General features: G+C 41.4%; 1 protein-coding gene across 1 annotated transcript in view; it reads left to right on the top strand.

Moving 5' to 3' along the window:
* Positions 1-15,833, top strand: part of nrg3b (neuregulin 3b) — a 202,906-nt gene extending 187,073 nt beyond the window's left edge. The window contains exons 7-9 of the mRNA XM_040039454.1: positions 1,902-2,011; positions 11,347-11,529; positions 14,614-15,833. Coding sequence (XP_039895388.1) covers positions 1,902-2,011; positions 11,347-11,529; positions 14,614-15,355 — 1,035 coding nt within the window. The 3' untranslated portion in view covers positions 15,356-15,833. The remainder of the gene's footprint in view (positions 1-1,901; positions 2,012-11,346; positions 11,530-14,613) is intronic.
* The last annotated feature ends 2,001 nt before the right edge of the window (positions 15,834-17,834 follow it).

Here is a 17,834-nt window from a genome sequence, read left to right as displayed (position 1 = left end):
GAAGAGTCCCTCTCAGGAGTGAACATGCTATATAAATACTTCATCATATCAGAATATTTTAATGAATGCTCCGGTGTGATTCAAGGCTAGGTTCTCTTGAACCATAGTCGGTTTTATTATTATTTCATTAGTATTATTAATATTATGAAGTAATGTGTTTTTCGTCTAATTTTATTTGCCAAAGACTTTCTCGAGATAATTAGAGAATCGTTCATTTTGATTCATTAGTTTTTATCAGATTGACGTTGTTTAATGAACTTCAAACATCTGGGAAAGGTTTGATGGAACAGCTTCAATTAGCACCCATGTAGTATGTCTCAGAAAGTGTGAAAGTGTAAAGTATTGAAGCTGTGCTTCTGCCATCAGATAATCAAGCAGAGTACAATTATGAATATGAAATGGATCAGGACTATTAGCCGCTTGTTCAGCAGGGGTGTTGTGTCAGCTGAAGGGGAGATATGATAACTTCTACAGGTATCTCAGCGACTATTAAAAGGAAAGGACAGTGTAGCCTGAATGTTAAATCCAAATCTGAGCATGGCAGTGCATAATTCTGAATGAACTCGTTAACATTTAAATACGGGGTAGAGTCGCACTTTGTTGTCCATTAAAAATCTTCACACCTTGGCCTGAAGTGTTAAGACATGCTCTTTCAGTAAACGTACATGCAGTTTTGAGCTGCTAGTTCAAAGACTGTCCTTGTTGAAGAATGGTCAAATATCCTATTATGCATAGTTCAGGACCTGTGATTTGATCGTAATCCAAGGGGGATTATGGCTGCTCTGAATGCATAGGTTTGCTTTACTTCTTAATATGAAGGTGATAGTCAACATATTGATGGGGGAGGGTTTTTCCTGTCACTCTCTCCTTCTCTTGTATTTTCCTTGTGTGTGAACATTGCGCTGTGTTTATCCGAGGTTCACAAGTGGCATGAAACAAGGCAAAATTGTGATGGGAGGGAACAAGCAAACTGGGTTACGCCAATGGGCTACGCCACTGTCTGCCAGTGGCAGACCTGAATGGCATGGCAGACTGCCAACAGCTATTTATTTTATCCCCTGACATAGATATCTTCCCCCAGGAAGCTTTGCCATGGCAATTGTTTCACAAAGTGAGGTGTTCTCCCCTCGCAGGGTATATGAGAGGGTGGCCAAATGATACTATTTTCTTGCACAACTAGTGAGCAGCGGTAACAGCTTCTTCTGGGAGCCAAACGGTGTATGGGGAAAAAAAGAGGCTTATCATTCATGAGAACCGTGAACCCAGCACTAAGTCACATGCAATTGCTTTAGTGATGTACAATCAGACAGCGAAAGAGAGAGAGAGCTGTAACTGGAATGACAGAATTATCTCATGACTTAGTGTTTCACAGAGGGGGTCTCGGGGCGTTTACGGTCACTGTGCCAGAGCTCTGACTGCAGCCTGTTGTAAGATAATAGTGTTAATTTTGATAAGAATAAAGGGAAAGAATTGAGAGGGCAATTTCTTTAGGAAACCATTAATGTAATCTTGTGTTGGATTAATTCTTGAGTGAATCAGGAGTGCTGTGAGGGCCAGTGTGGAGTTTATTCACAAAGTGTCCCCTCCTAATCTGCCGCTTTAAAATGTAAAATGTAATTAAAGACGCTCTGCCTGACTAACCGGGGATACATCAGCGAGAGAACACGCTCGACCTGACTGGGGATTGCTGCTAAACTCATAGAGAATTATCAGCCTTATGTGTTATATCCTAAGCTTCACTTCTGTGTACTTACATAGCTACTTACATTGGACATTTTGTTTTTCATTTTAATCGTTACAGCAGTGGAATCTAGCTACATTTCCGGGTCTTTTGCTGAGTATAACTAATTGAGTATCTGAGTTTCACTAACTGCCTGCGCAACTTTCTTTATTTCTTGCAGAGTTGCACTTCTCACGGATCGTCTGTTAAGGGCGGCAAAGTGGCACCAGGGGCATCAACAGTAGCTCCACCTATTCTCAGCAAAACACTGTCTAAAGGGAAACGCTTCAGGTACAATTATGACATGCTCTTTTTTTTTTCCTGCCCTGTTTCATATCTGGTGCTGAGTCAGCATGTTTGAGCCATAAGGGGCAGTGAGGTGAAAAATTTAATCATCCCATGTAGTGTAATATGTATATCGTCGAGGCCGCTAACAAAAGAAAACAGATCACATACACATAGAGGTTAGATCTTATATCTGCGTGCATTTTATTGTATGATTATTGGTTCAGCGAGCATTACATAAAAAAGAAAAACAGAGTAGAGGCTGTCAAACTAGTTGAGGATGGAGACGTCTTTATTTACATGGCATTCAAGTAAATTGTTCAAAGTAATTAAATGTGTCCTCGGGCATCTCCTGAAATGACTAGTTGAACGCAGATAGGAGCGAACATAATAACACTCCTCCAAGGAGAAGTGAATTTAATGTCCAGAGTTAAACACTGACTCAGCCCAATTTTTATGCCATCCTTCAAATGACAGAAGATTCAAGGAAATGAACAGCGCTTTTGCTACGAGGGATATCGCAAGCAGGGTTGCTTTGTGATCACAGCACTCAGTATCAAATGCTGCAGTTTCCAATCCTCAGAAGAACACAGGGATGTGGATATAGGCCGCGCTACAATGGGCTCATCTGAGTTGTTTACAGAGACGTTTCATTTGCTTTGATGATATGGATGCAGGCACACTTTGACAGTTAATGCTATTCAGTCACACGACATGTAAGCCTGCCATCTTTTCAAAGAAGTTTATTTTCCTTAGAAGCTATTACACGGATTGTTGATCCTCATACTTGTTGCCTGTTACCTGAGATGATTGGTACCAAATCTGAATAACAGTGTTGGAGCTGCACATTATGTTACAATGCAAGATATAGCACTGTGCAAAAGTCTTGAGCCACCCTTTTCTTTATATTTTTGCGTGGGAAATGGTACATAATTGCAGTGATTAAAACTTGCAAACATGCATGGAAATGAAGCACAAACAGGCAAACGCAAGGCTTTCTAGCTTCTTTCAGCAGTCTTCAAAAATTGTTCTCCAGGCTTGTTGAAGGAAATTCAAAGCTCTTCTTTGGATGTTGGCTGCCTTTTGTTCTGTTCTCTGTCAAGATGTTCCCACTGCTGCAGTATTATTGAGGTCTGGGCTCTGGCCAGATCAGTCTATGACTGATAGTGCTCCATTGTGTGCTTTTTCTTTCCAGGTATACTTGAACTTCACTGGGAATATGTTTTGAATCATTTTCATGCTGAAATATAAAGCCGTTACCAATCAGATGCTTTCCAGATGGTATTACACGCTGGATTAAAATCTAATTATTTTTCAATCAGTTTTGACAAGATCAGCAACACCACTGGCTGAAATCTAGCCCCAAACCACCACAGAGCCTCCACCATGTTTTAAAGATGGTTGTAGACACTCAATGTTCTGGATCTCCTCCATTTATACTGGTTAAATAGTTCTAATACTGTTTTATGACTTGTCAAACTGCATTAGCGTTCACATTTTCCATAGATTCAACAAAAGAAAGGGAAGCAAATTATCTGTTTTTGCAACTAGCTGCAAATAGTTTTATGCCAAGTTGTTATGTGTGGACAAAATGCTGATTCACCCCTTGAGTCAGGTGCCTTTTTTATGCTTGAATGAATTTATAGGTCAGTGTTGTGGCTAGACAAAAAAACCACCACTTTCATAAAATTACAAGAAAATCTGGCTCATTAAAAGAGAAATAGAAAGAAATCGGGGTGACTCAATACTTTTAAACAGAACTGTTGTGCATAAGTTTTAACATATTTATTTAAAACCTCATTATTTTTGGTTTAACGTGATGGATTTTCCATATTCTGCATCAAAAACACAGAATACAGCATGTACAGAGATTAAAAGAGCCTATGTTAGGGTAGAAAACAGTGAATGGCGAGCTTGTCTCTATATACCGAGGAAGGTTTTTTAATGTGTGGCTGTCTGCGATGCCACCTTTAGTGAAAGCCCCACTGTGGCAGCAGTTATTCTGTTTTAATGGACCAGTGCTGTGTCAAAGAGGAAAGTTTTTTACAAAAAAAGGTTGTCATATGTGGCTGCGGGGATGGTACCATCTCCCTCTGGTGTTTTATTCTCCGCAGTGTCGTGCAGGTGCCTCATGAAGGGCAGCTGACAGTCAATCATCTGTTCAGCTTGCTCTCAAAGTAGGCCGAGGCAGGGGAGAACTAGACTGTGATGGATGATGTTGAGATGCTTTCAGCTATTGACCTGAAAGTGGACCACAACGTGAGCTATCAGGAGAACTGCACCATAAAAATGTGTCAATATGGCCTATCAATACTGCTGAAAATGGTTACCTGTGTCTCATTGGTTTATAATTAGGCTGGATTATATGCAAACTGATTCACTTGTAATGCAGATTGCCTCTGTTGAGCTGAGATTTTGTTAAATGTCACAATACGATTCTAAAACAGCTGTAACGTAATCTTTAACCAACTTAGCATTAATACGTTAGTGCGTCTGAACCTTCGGTAATTAGCATTAAGCACATTTAAGGCTGACAGGATTTGTTGTTTTGCACAAGCAAACGTTATCCTTTAATACACGTCACCAAAGGCATTAGCAATATCTTGCCTTGCAGTCAATGGAAATGTCTGCAATAGAAGATATTTGTTTAAAACCCATAAATATCATCCAACGTTTGCACTAGTGGAAAATCCAGAAGATCTTATCAACATTTTTGAAATATGGTTTGTTGCAGAGAGCTTCTCTGTAAAAAATAGTTAGGACAGTCTTCTTCAAAAAAGACAGGTGATTGATTGAACCATCTGCGCAATAGCCCCACCATGGACTAAACTCAAACAGCAGATCAACAAGCCACAGGACAACCAAGGAACATCAATGAGGGGAAGAAAACAACAGATTCGGAAGACCTTGAAAGCTTTGAAAGCTAGCAAGATTTCTTAAAGAAAAAATGCATATAAAGGACTCCTAAAGATACTTAACAAATACTTTGTTAGGTGATTACATATAAGATCCATTATTAAAGGTAAACCAGACCTTTAGTTGACCTTATACACCCCATAGTTCCTCATAGGACTCCCATTTCACCGACTTCAGTGCGCCTTTAATTGCATGCAGTAGTTGACAAACTTAGTAAGACGGATTCTCTGGTGATTATGAATCTCGTGTGAATCCAGATCTCTTGTAAGGTAAATCAACTTAAGTAGAATTAATCCTTTGAGGACTGCCATTGCACAAAATCCCATGACTGTCCCTAGATGGATGATCTGATATCCTCGTGTTGGTGTTGTTCCCAGACCATCATGAAAATGTTGTTCCAGGTTCAACATTGCAAGTGACCAATCACATTGTTGTGACGTTATTCCTTTGCGCACCAAGCCATTCGTGCATTTATGAAATTCCAATGTTGCAAGGACAATATCAATTCTGCTTACTGTTTATTAAAGGGTTACGGTTAGGGTTAGGGTCAGGGTGTCACGGGCTGCGATGGCAGACCGTGGAGTGACAGTGAAAGCAGGGCCCAAACGCGAGACTCTAAGTGAAGGACAGTGGATTTATTTACAGGAGGTGAAAAACACACAACTATATACAAAATCCCAGCACTGTGGTCCCGTGGTGATTCTCCCTGAATCCCACACAGTGCAGATGTCCATGAGAAGTGAAAGGTGGCGACTCCAAAAAACTCCAATTCCCACACCATGACTTTAGAGGCGTACTCCGCTCCCGATTCCTGGTAACACAAAAGGCAGAGGGTTAGCAGGGGATCTGTTTCCTCGGAGGTTGCGTAAAAGCTCACGGCAGTACTGACGAGTTCTGACTCAAGGATCCAGCGTCGGCCTCAGCTCAGCTGCAGTCCTAAATGCCGTTCCTAGACGAGCGTAATCTGCTGCAGCTGGCAGAGGACGACGAGCGGCAGGTGCGGCTCGTCGTCTCTCGAGTAGACCACTTCCGGGTTCGCAGTCTCCTCAGCGAACCCACACCTCCGGAAGCTCACACAGAGACACATGGAGAGACGGAGAGCAAACCAATACAACACACGGAAAACATAAACATAAACATACACTGAAAATGCCTGAGCCCTGGGTCCCTAGACCCAGGCCATGACACAGGGTCCGTTGATCGGCGGACAGAGGCGGTTTCACGCAGCTTAAGTACAGTTTTTTGTTTTACGCCGGTTTTTCCCGAAGTCGCAAAAGTATGACGTCACAACATTCTGATTGGTCACTTGCAATGTTGATCCTGGAACAACATTTAGTATGATGATCTGGGAACAACACCAACACGAGGATATCAGATCAACCATCCCTAGATTAAGTCTCTGGGCAAAAGAAAAGTGCTCGAAAACAATCGAAACAGCATAGCTCACTCTCTTCAGCAGGGCTGGGCCATTTAATACCGTTCACAGTAATACCGGTATAATGTTAGGCAATCATAAGAAAATGAAATATCGCGATAGAATATGGGTAAAACGTGCATGCGCAGTGCCTTTGCTTTAATACGCACATGGCAGAAAAAGCGGACACGGAGAATGAGAAGGGCGAAAACGGATCGTTGAATGAAACGGATGAACCAGAATTGGTTTGTGAAAATGCTGAAACCTCAGTGGTGTGGAATTGGTTTAGCTTTCGTCCGTCAGATACACACCAAAGCACAATTTTTGGTAGAGCATGCAAGTGGGCCGTCGTTATTACCGTGTTTCTCAGAAAATACGGCACACTTAAAATCCTTTGATTTTCTGAAAAAGCGACAGTGTCCCTTATAATCCGGTGCGCTTTATGTATGAATTCTGGTTGTGCTTACTGACCTTGAACCGATTTTATGTGATACACGGCACTCGAAAATCTGTCAAAAAATGTTTTAGTATGACTTTGATAAACTATGAAGCCGCACCGCTTGATGGATTGTCGGAGCATTACAGGTATCGTAGGCAGGAGCCTCGCGGAGTGATACGTACTGTGCTTCAACATAATATTACCGTATTGTGTTTGTATAACCTCTTTTTAAGTTTTGTGGATATTATACATGGTTATGCTGAGGATATGTCAGCCAATTTTCACTGGAAATGGTTAAACTGTCAGCAAAGAATTTGCATAAAAAAACAGCTGCTTGTTTAAGTGAAAATACATTGATGGGTTTTTTGGTTTTGTTTTTTTTGCACTAATAAAGTTGCGGAGTTGTAAATTATTTTGTCTCGTGTTAATTATATCATCAGTTATATCGTTATCGCAAATTTTCAATTTATATATCGTGATAAATATTTTTGGCCATATTGCCCTGTCATACTCAGCCTATTCGTGGGAATGCTGCCTTTGATGGCAGCTGAGAATTTCTGGCTCCAGAACTGAGATTTTTCAGCCCTGAGTTCCATGATTTAAGTCATTCAGCCAAGAATGATTGGCAATACAATGCTGGTTAAATATGAACTTAAAACCTTGTGCCATGTGTTATCTAGCACATCAGCGCCAAAAGCAATTAAATCTTTATTTTGTTCACCTGATATAATATTTGACAAAGGATGTATTGAGCTTGTTTTTCCTGCTTTTCTGCTCCTGCAGTTAACTGAACTACACGCCTGTTGATTCGCATTGATGATTGCAGAAAAAAAGCTCAAGGCAACCATCGTTCATCAAATGTTTAGAGGTCAAAAATCATTTCGATTCGTAACTTCCCACTTGCGTGTCCTATTGAATGCGGTAATATGTACGAGTTGCTTTGATGAAAACAGTGGACTCCTGCTGACACAAGTCAATTGCTGTTTTCACTTAAATTCAGTTGATTACAATGATTCCTTTGTCATGATGGTATTATGAGAAAATTGTAGTAAGAAGCCTAATCAATGTGCTGAAAGCCACCACGTGTGGCTTGTACATGTTGAGTAGGGGACATAATCAGTATCCATAGTGAATATCAGAAGTGCTATGTGGGTGTTTCCTGCTGGTTTAGTAGAAAATGGTGTTTACTCTGAAAATGTGGCATACTTTTTCCATTTTTTTAACTCACCTCAGGTTCTTTGTCACATGCCATCCCCCTCTGTTTTCCTGCCGTTTCTCTCTCTCTCTGCGATATGTCCGGTAAAGGCATTAACAGAGGGAGGAAGTGGTTTAAATAAATACTGGATTACCCTACCAACCAGGCTTACCCATTTAACATCAGGGGGTTGCACAGTCTTGTTGAATTGTGGAGATAAGCAGCTGCCTTTCCGTTTTAAAAGGTTCAACTTTTATCATTCAGTAATTACAACAGCCCCAAAAAATCATGTTCTCATGTTTTTTCCAGTTAATCCTAATTAAAAAAAAATCAGCATGCTAATAGCCAACAAAACGGACAATATTTAGCTGTATTCATATCAACTTTTTACAACATCAGTCGATATAAAAGCCAGCAAACACTAGAGCCAACATTGTGTATGCTTTTTGTTCCACAGCCACGGACATCAGGAAATTACTGTAGCAGAGCGTTTTTTTGTTGTTGTTTTTTTCAGTGTTCCAGTGGTTTATCAATTATTAAGCAGTCATCCACTGGACTATTTAGCTTACTGCATGAAAGAAAAGGAATCAGGGAGTTCAGTTTAATGACTGGCAAGAAAATCCTAAAGTTTGAACATCTTGATTGCTATTTCAATAACAAGAAGAATCAAACAATGCAGCACTTCATACACAAGCCATTTTTGTGCTGTGCCAAATTATTCAAGAGCCAAAATCAAGCTGTGAGAGCGTGTGGTGCTGATTTTTGTTTTATGGTTCAATACAAAAAAAAGTTATTTACACGACAATAATAATATGTTTCAGCTCTTTTCAGTGGTTCAGATTAACTAGCACAATCAACTGACATATTGATCACAGAGGATTTGCTGGTAAGCAACGATCAGGGTAGCCACGGTGTCTTAAAGAAATTCATAATAACATCAAAATAATTGAGTGTATTTTGTGATTACATATTCATTGGGAGCTGTTTGTCTTTGCATGATGTGCTCACACATCAGATTGCATTATGGCTCGGTATACCTTGGATTTAATACCATTGCTTCATTACTGCAGACATCCAGGGATCTGCTTTGAGGCAGACCACCTACTGCCCACAGACCAATTTAAAAACTGTGTGCCTAAACAGGAAGCTCAGTCTCTAAAGGCAGCTGCTTCTATCATTAACAGCAGTAGAATATCAGTATGTAAGCTAGAGGTCATTTTCAAGGTGCAGGATAACCCCTAACAATACATGGCATTTATTTGAAGTTCACAGAAAGAAAACACTAAAGCAGTGTTTTCTATATGTTCTGAACGATAAAGGTCTGTATGCAAACTTCGTTAGCATGTTAGCACTTGCTTAACCATGCTAGTGCATGGCTCTTTGGATCAAAATGACACTTTAAAATGTGACATTAAAACTGCAGCGATTATCCTGTAATTTGCGTTGAATGGCTAAATCAAAAATTATGGAAATAATCAAATTCTACAAGTAGGAGTGACATTGTCTTCTTGGTGATTCCCAGCTTCCAGCATCCATCACTGACAATAAAATGTGTAAACACAGATGTTAATTCAAAAATGATTGTTTAAAATGTTGAATGTTCGGTCCATGAATCCATCCATCCATTTTCTTCCGGGTGAAGCTCGCAGGGGCCACAGCCTAAGCAGAGAAGCCCAGACTGGCCTCTCCCCAGCCACCTCCTCCAGCGTATCCGGGGGAACACCAAGGCGGTCCCAGGCCAGCCGAGAGATATAATCTCTCCAGCATGTCCTGGGTCTGCCCAGAGGTGGGATATGCCCAGAACACCTCACTCAAGATGCGCCCAGGAGGCATCCTTGTCAGATGCCTGAACCACCTCAAATGTCTCCTTTCGATGTGGAGGAGCAGCGGCTCTACTCTGAGCCCCTCCCGGATGGCCTAACTCCTCACCCCGTCTCTAAGGGCGAGGCCAGCCACCCTTTGGAGAAAGCTCATTCCCGCCGCATGTATCCGCAATCTAGTTCTTTCAGTCACTAACCAAAGCTCATAACCATAGGTGAGGTTACTCAAAGAAGGCTTCCCTATTGCTGTGTTGAAGAATAAAGGTGGTCGTACCAAATACCAACTTAAAATATTGACATTAAAAACCAGGAGAGACTCAAGACTTTTGCACTGTTTCCTCTCAAGCAGCAAAGGGTTTTTCATTTAAGCATGTATGTAAAAAACTTTTTATATTAATCTTTTAATTCTAAAGCAGCCCTCAAGTACATGAAAAAGTATGTGTTTAATAGTGTAACACACCTCTCCTAGAATGCACCGCAGTAAGTACACAGCCTCTTCTCCGGCACCTGGTTCGAGGCAAAATCTCTGTGAGATTTGTTCAATAAAACCCAGGGAGAAACTAGTCCTGCATCTTTACATTCACAGGCAACAAAAACAGAGCATCATCACACTGCTAACCTCCACATTTTCCTTGGGATTAGACCTTTTCACAGCACATATTGCAGGGAAAGCACGGGTGTATTTTTGTAATATGAAAAAACAGCTGCATTCTTCGTAGGTGAGCCAATTCCAAGAATGAATGAATGCTTGGCATGAAAACCATCTTTCTATGCTACATGTGCACTTTGTGAATGTTAATTAATCTAAGCCCCCTTTTCAACAGGTAGAAGGGAGTGAAAAAAAGAAAGCGTAGGGAATGCATACTAATCTTGAAATTAAAACATTTACACTAAAGATATTTTTTGGAGGGGGGTGGCGTTTCAAGCGCATTCGCGTTTCCCTTTAAGGCACAGCTTGAGATTTCTCCCATAGTTCCTTCCCTCCTCTCTTGCGGGGGTGGGAAGAGTGTGGAGTTTGCATGTTATCTCTGTGCCTGCGTGGGTTCTCTCTGGGTGCTCCGGATTCCTCCCACAATCCAAAGCATGTTAGGTTAATTGGTGATTTTAAATTGGCCATAGGTGCGAATGTGAGGTTGGATGTTTGTCTGTCTGTCTGCATTAGCCCTGAGATAGACTGGCAACCTGTCTGCCGTGTACCGAGCCTTTCAGCCTGAATTAGATAAGCAGATGAAAATGGATGGATGAATGGAAATGATTCCATTCTTATGTAAATTGTATTGCTTATTGATAACTTACGATTCCTTTCACGTGTATCTGATTCATCTGTCTCATAAGCTTCGATACCAGGGTAATTTCCGCATCGAGTCAATTGAATGTGGGATTGGATTTTGTTTTTTCCCCTTTCAAGTCTCAAGCACAAAGGTCGATTTACTCCAGACCATTTTTACATCATGAAACCCTAGAAAGGACATCTATAGCTGATACAACAGATGAATTAGTGAACGGTCTTTACCTGATGATTTTGACCCATCTCTTTTGCATGCTGTCTGGTTTCAGGAGTAGTTCGCTCTCACTCAGCCCAGCCCTACAACGGAAAGAGACTAATTACTTCAGGACTCCACCCATTTCCAGAGGGAAACACAAAATATCCACAAATCTTATTGACGGATCCAGAGTGGCGGGGCATGTCTACAAACACTTGCAGGAGGATGAGTCATCGGACATGGAGTCCATAAGAAGGTGAAACTATTTCTTTGTCTCGTTATTAGTTTTGTCATGTTTGTTTGAGCCAGCAAAGAGGAAATTCTCTTCGCCTCCCTCCACGCCGAGGTCAAATAGCCGGTTCAGTGATACAGACCTCTGGACTAACTAAGGTTAAGTCGGAGTGGCAGAGGGATAATTTAGGGAGAAATGAGTTTATGACTGGAAGACTCTCAGTTCAAATCCGTGAACCAGCCTATGAAATGTGATCCAGGGAAATAAATGAGATCTGCAGTGCCCCCCCTCCCCCCCCTCCTCTTTCAGCTGGGACTGTCACAATTAATTTGGAGAACACACTTGATCCCAAAAGCGCAACAGTATCATGGTGCTGGGGAAGATGTGTGTAATCCTCGCTGCCACTGGGCTGCTGCTGTGAATGAAAATTTGTTTTATCTGCATGTTTTAACAGGGTTAAAAATACAACGGCTGTGCCAAAGCTAATTACCAAATGATGCACGGGTTCACACGAATTTCTAGCTATCCAAAACGGTTTGATTTTGGCTAATGATCAAGCATGGGAAGCGTCATAGTTCACATATCAACAAAATGATTAATTTTCTGTAATTTACAAGCTGAGTATAAAGTACATTAGATGACTGCGGCCTCTTAGAACAGGCTACATGTTGAAATGGATTACTTCCAGGCTTTTGCACATCTTGAATTGCCCCCATGCTCCCGCTGATGTCGAGTGAAGCGAGCTGGCCTATTTTGACGGCCATCCCGAGCGAAGCGCAGCTACTGGTGCTGTTTTAGGAGGCATTCGAAGCGAGAGGGACTTTTGGCACAGCCTAGTCTGCAGACTTAAAACACATTTAAAAAGTACAGACTGGTCACGCTTGCTAAAATGTGATGTGATGTGAAATCCTCTCTGACATACTGATTTTTTTATGTTAAAACAAAGCTTTTCACATTAGTTATAACTTTTCTTTTGCCCTTTTTTCAGGCTGATTGTTGCGTAACGACCACCAAAGACGGAAAATATTTATCACTGAGGTGCTTGTATTCCTCGGTGCATTGATGCATAATGTCAAGCAGCTCCACTAGCATTTCTCCTTCAAAACACTGTAAACATTAAATAAGTGTAGGTTTTATTTACAGATGCAGACAAGAGCATCTTTAATCCTGCGTAAGACAGTCCTGTTTAGCATATGACTCAGAAGCAGCCTAATTTGCTGTCACTGTGTGGAACTTGAGCAATAGCACTGTTAACAGAAACGTCTGTCATTAAAGCAGCAGTGTCCCCTGTGCATTTCACACACTTTAAAGTGCCTAGCAATGTTCCTATTAGCATGCCAACCTGATTGAGCATTACAGTAAGTTACACTGCAAGCTGCCAAACTCTTTATGTGACCTATTTCCATAATTTACATTTTTAAACAAAGCTCCACGGAGCTCAGCAGTTCTTTCAAATGGTTGTGCAGAAAGATCCTTCAGGAGCAGTTTCCCTCTAAACACACACACACTCACAAACATGCACGCTCGCACTTATAAGGAGTAACGAAACACACTAATAAAGAAGCTGACGAGAATTCTTTTTCACAACAGCGAAATCTGTAAAGCTATAGGCAATTAAATCTGCCGCGCTTTGTCAAATGTTTAGGAGAGGAGCTGAAATAGGAGGGCTTGTCATCTTCTTGGGGATAAAATTGCATTTGTGTAGTAACAATTTAGATCTCATTAGCCACTGATAATTCCCCCACACATCCATCACTCAAATATGGCTTTCGCTAGCCTTCTGGAGGTTGAAATGACCTATTTGTCGACTTACAAGCCACGCAACACCAAGCTTACAGCCCTCTCCTCCTCCTCCTCCTCCTCCTCCTCCAGCCCCCATGTCTCCCGTGTTGCCATGGATACACCCTCTCATCTCTGGAAATGAGAGACGGGAGGTGGAAAGGAGAGTGAGAGAACGCGAGAGGGGAAAGTGAGGAAAGGAGGAGGAGGACTGAGCCAAGAAGTAAAGATGGAGGCACCGAGTCCGGCGCGGTGGAAAGTGTTAATAAAGAGGCGAGAACCACAAACAGACACGAGAGCACTCTTCTGCGTTTTCCATTTTGTGACAACAAATCCCCACAGAGTATTGTCAGTTTCATCATCTGGTGTCAAAACATATTTACCCATCACGGTTAGGGGAGGAATTGAAGGCAAATTTGCTATTGGAGTTATTTTTAGGTTTTGTTTTGATCTGTCGGATTTACCTCCAGCTTGCTTTTGCCCTTCTAATACCAAGGGTGGGGGAGGAGGGTGGGGTGGTAATTCAATTTTTTAAACTTGGTTACGCTACCAACAATCTTTCAAGGCTGACAATAACACTGGATGCGATTCTAAATGGGAGTCGAGGCTTCAGTAACAACTTTAACAAACATACACAAACTTGCCCACTTGACTCCAGATAAGTTTCCTCTCTCTGCCATGTTACTGTCATGGCCGACGATAATGCCTTTCAAGCTTATCTGCTTCCGCTCTCTACGTTTGAAGGAGGATGCATCATCATGCAAATGCACCTGCTGAGACTTACTCCCCCGTTCAACCCTGCTTAATGTTACATCGTGGGCCCATCTGATTAGTTGCTTGCTGTGTGAAAACTACAATAAAATGAAATTAGAAGCCGTGTATTGTTTCTACATACAACAGTCACACAGGGCGGGTCAGGAATCCACCTGCTGTACTGCTAAAGCCTTAAATCTCTGATAAGGCAGTGATGAGCAGAGGGATTTCTCAGTTAAACATTCATGCAGCAACAGTAGACGCCGCTCATGCCAAGGATTATACATAATTACACGTAGATTATGAAACAACAATACCTAAATAGTGATCATTTTGTTTGGTACGAGATATTTTTGTGCCGGTGTGAAATGATACGGTGAAGCCTTGACAGACTGGCATCTTTCTAAAACACAACGAATGTCATCTTGGTGTTCTAAATATGGAAGGTAACTTCATATTCTCTATTGCTCTGGCTTTTTTATTCATTTAAAATTAGGAAAGTGTCTAGGATGAAAAGGTCAAATTATAAATGACTTCCTCACCCTGACATTTCCATCCTTTTCTCTTTGCCCAAAGGTGTGATTCTGCCGGCGGAAGGGTCGGTGCCCTCCTGAGCAGGACCTCACTCTCTCACTTCACAGCCAGGAAAGGATGGACTGAGGTTCCCTGCACCCGCCTCGATAAAGGTACGACCTTCCTGCCACCCTCCCTCCGCACCCGATCTGTGCCCATCATCCCTTCGCTCCAAACGTGTGACCTTGAGCCCGGCCACCCGATCACGAGTGACCGGAACCAAGCGGGGCTCTTCAAGTGGCACCCCGTGCTGGCTGGAAAGACGGGCCTTCCCGTTAGCAATCCTCCCTCTCCCCCTGAAAGCGTCGTGCTGGCGACCAGTGTCATGCCCCGCAGTGTTAGCCCCCCCGCCGCCGCCGCTTCTCTCCTGGGGTTGGAGAAGAATCTCGGCTCTCCTCAAACACCCTGCTCCTTTGAAATTACAGTGGAACTCGCGCAGGAGTTAAAACAGAAAAGCCTTTGCAGCCCCATGAAAAGGTCTGGGTCTCACAGTGAGATCCACCACGGTGGCACAAACACTCTTGAGAAGACGGCACGGGAGTCAGAGGGGAAAAGTGTCCAGTATTCCCCCAGAGTTCTGCACACAGGCAGCGGGACCAGAGGATGGAAGGCAGCAGGCCAAAGAGGAACCCGGGGACAGTGCCAAGGTCAGACATCTCTTGTGTACGGAGGAGCAGACTTGGCCACCAAAGGACCCATCTGCAGAGGAATTGGAAACACTTATGCCAAGCCCTCTGCGAGCTGATTGGATTAACTCTGTAAAGAGAAGACACCGTTTCCAATAAATGTATACCTTTGCTGGTGGCTCAGTATGGCTAGCAGGTGGGACCATCTGTGTGGCCACATGGACCAATAACAGATGGCCATCAGTTTTCGAAAGAACACGAACAGATTGAATTCCCGAGGGGGGAAAAAAATATTGACACAAAAGACATCAAATTACAAAAGGAAAAGAGACAAACAAACACACATTGTGAATAAATGTGACTCAAAAGGAAAACAAAACCATGACTTGAGTGGGAGCTTGACTTAAACAGTGTATTGAAAAAAATGCCACTATTACAAGGAGCTTCTACTTAGAAACCAAAATAGTGTGTTATCTCTATGTTGTTTCTCTATTGTAAAGAAATGAAATTATATATGTCATATAATATATGTCATATAGACATATATATATTTGACATACAATTGTGACAAAATAAAGACTAAGATAACAGTGTTAATTATGGGCTTTATTCATCTTAATCCATTTTCGTGACTTAATCGGCATTCTGAAATAAATCTGGACAAATATCGAAGTCGAGTCGAACGATTACAAGTAACGACAAAGCTGTCAGGAGATCGTTGCATTTGTTGGAAATACATCAGATTTCAAACATACGAGTTCTCTTTGCTGCACTTTCTACTGTATGTGAAACTGTAGTTGCAAATAAGCAGGTAGTTGAAAATAAACAGGGTATCACCAGAAAATGCAGGAAGCACCAAAAACAAGATTCTTTATAAGTAAAGCAGTGCACCATGTTTGGCTGCTTTAGTAAGCCATCGTGCAGCCTTCTGGTCTCTTGCTGATGGGATTTTGCCAGACTAAAAATGGCAACACTTGCTGTTGTTTTTAAAGTTTGTAGTTGTTATCTTGGGAGCCCGTTTTAATGAACTTATTTATATATTGCCATTAAATAAGCAACAACTAAAGCTGGGCCTGTGGATAGACTGTCACAGGGCTGTCACTAAGTGTTTTGTGAGGGATTATCCGTCCTTCACAATGGAAGGGTCAAGTTGGTTTAGGTACTGTATGTTCAGTAATCCGCTTGTCGAATGATAATATATCAAGCTTTTGCTGGTTCCAAGCTCCTACTTCACTTGTTTAAGCTGTTGGCTTTTTAACGTGTTGCAATCCTTTGTTTTATTTAACAGAGGAAAGCCCCCCTTTACAGATGTGCGACACATCTTTTTAAAACTCTACAGCCTTTGGGCTCACAGTGTCCAAGACAACAAATACTTGAATGCTTCAGAAAAGATTTCAGTGTTAGCTTAAGATCACAACTTTGGCATAGCAAGTAATTCAAACCACACAGTAACAAAATGATGACCAACCCAATGGATCAAGTTTTATCAGGGAAAATTTGACCTTCATTCCACATCTTTACTGTGCTGATGTGTTCACCCATATGGAAAAGATATATATAAATCTTATAAAGTTTGTATCTGTCTTGTGTGAAACTTGTATGAAAAACATATAAGTGTGAAAACAGATATAAGATCCCTTGAAAAATTATATAATGAAACTTGTATGTTTTGGATACTTACTAAAACAATGTATGAAAGTAATGCGAAAGTGGCCACTTTCATGAGTAATCACATATAAGTTTTTACTATTTCTTTTCCGTATGGGCATGATACCCATAACTCCCTAGCCATCACAATATGTCAGCTAGCCCAACTCACTAACCTTCCAAATATTGCCTGCACATTTCAGTTTTTTTAAATACTGAAGTCAGAACAGTATCGTGCATCACATTCAGACAAAAACTAGTGAGCTAACTCCTCTTTTTCAAATGTTAAATGTAATATTTTATCATTTTATTGGAACTGATTTGTTTTTGCAAACCATGGGAGCTTTTGGGACTAGAAATCAAACTTAATAAGTGTATAAAGATTCTGGTTTGGTTCAGTGAAATTCTATTTATGTAGCTCACTGGTTAACAATAAAGGCCTTCTTAATATGATAAAGGTGTTTTGTTAGTACACAATCCAACAATCACACTTTTAGCAAGCACTTGGCAACTGCGGGGAGGAAGAACTACCCTTAAACAGGAAGAGCAAAAGACAAAACACAGATAAAAAGAGCATTGGGGGTAACAAACATGGCAAAACACAAACTAAACTATAAACTTCAGAGCACAGCTAAGCTGCTACTACTGCTCTTGCTACAAGTGCTGAACCATATCAATATTACCACAGCCCTTTACCTCTGAGGCATATAACCAAACACCTTCATACCCTATGATGTTAAAATGAAAGAGATGACTGGTGAACTTGCCAGTGTGTTATAGTTGGAGCCACAACCACGAAACTTCAAAATATAGAGAGTGGTATAGGAGTATTGATTGCCGTATCAACATACAAAGTTTCCGTGGTGATGAATGGTACCTTTCCCTTTAAATCTAAAATTTACTGTTTTTTGGTTGGTGTTTTTTGCTTGTGCATGTGTGTGCACGCAGGTT

The sequence above is a fragment of the Simochromis diagramma genome, unplaced genomic scaffold (genome assembly GCF_900408965.1).
Source record: "Simochromis diagramma unplaced genomic scaffold, fSimDia1.1 OVJJ01000402.1, whole genome shotgun sequence".
Lineage (NCBI taxonomy): Eukaryota > Metazoa > Chordata > Actinopteri > Cichliformes > Cichlidae > Simochromis > Simochromis diagramma.
The sequence above is the reverse complement of the archived record's forward strand: the minus strand, read 5'-3'. Positions and strand labels throughout refer to the sequence as shown.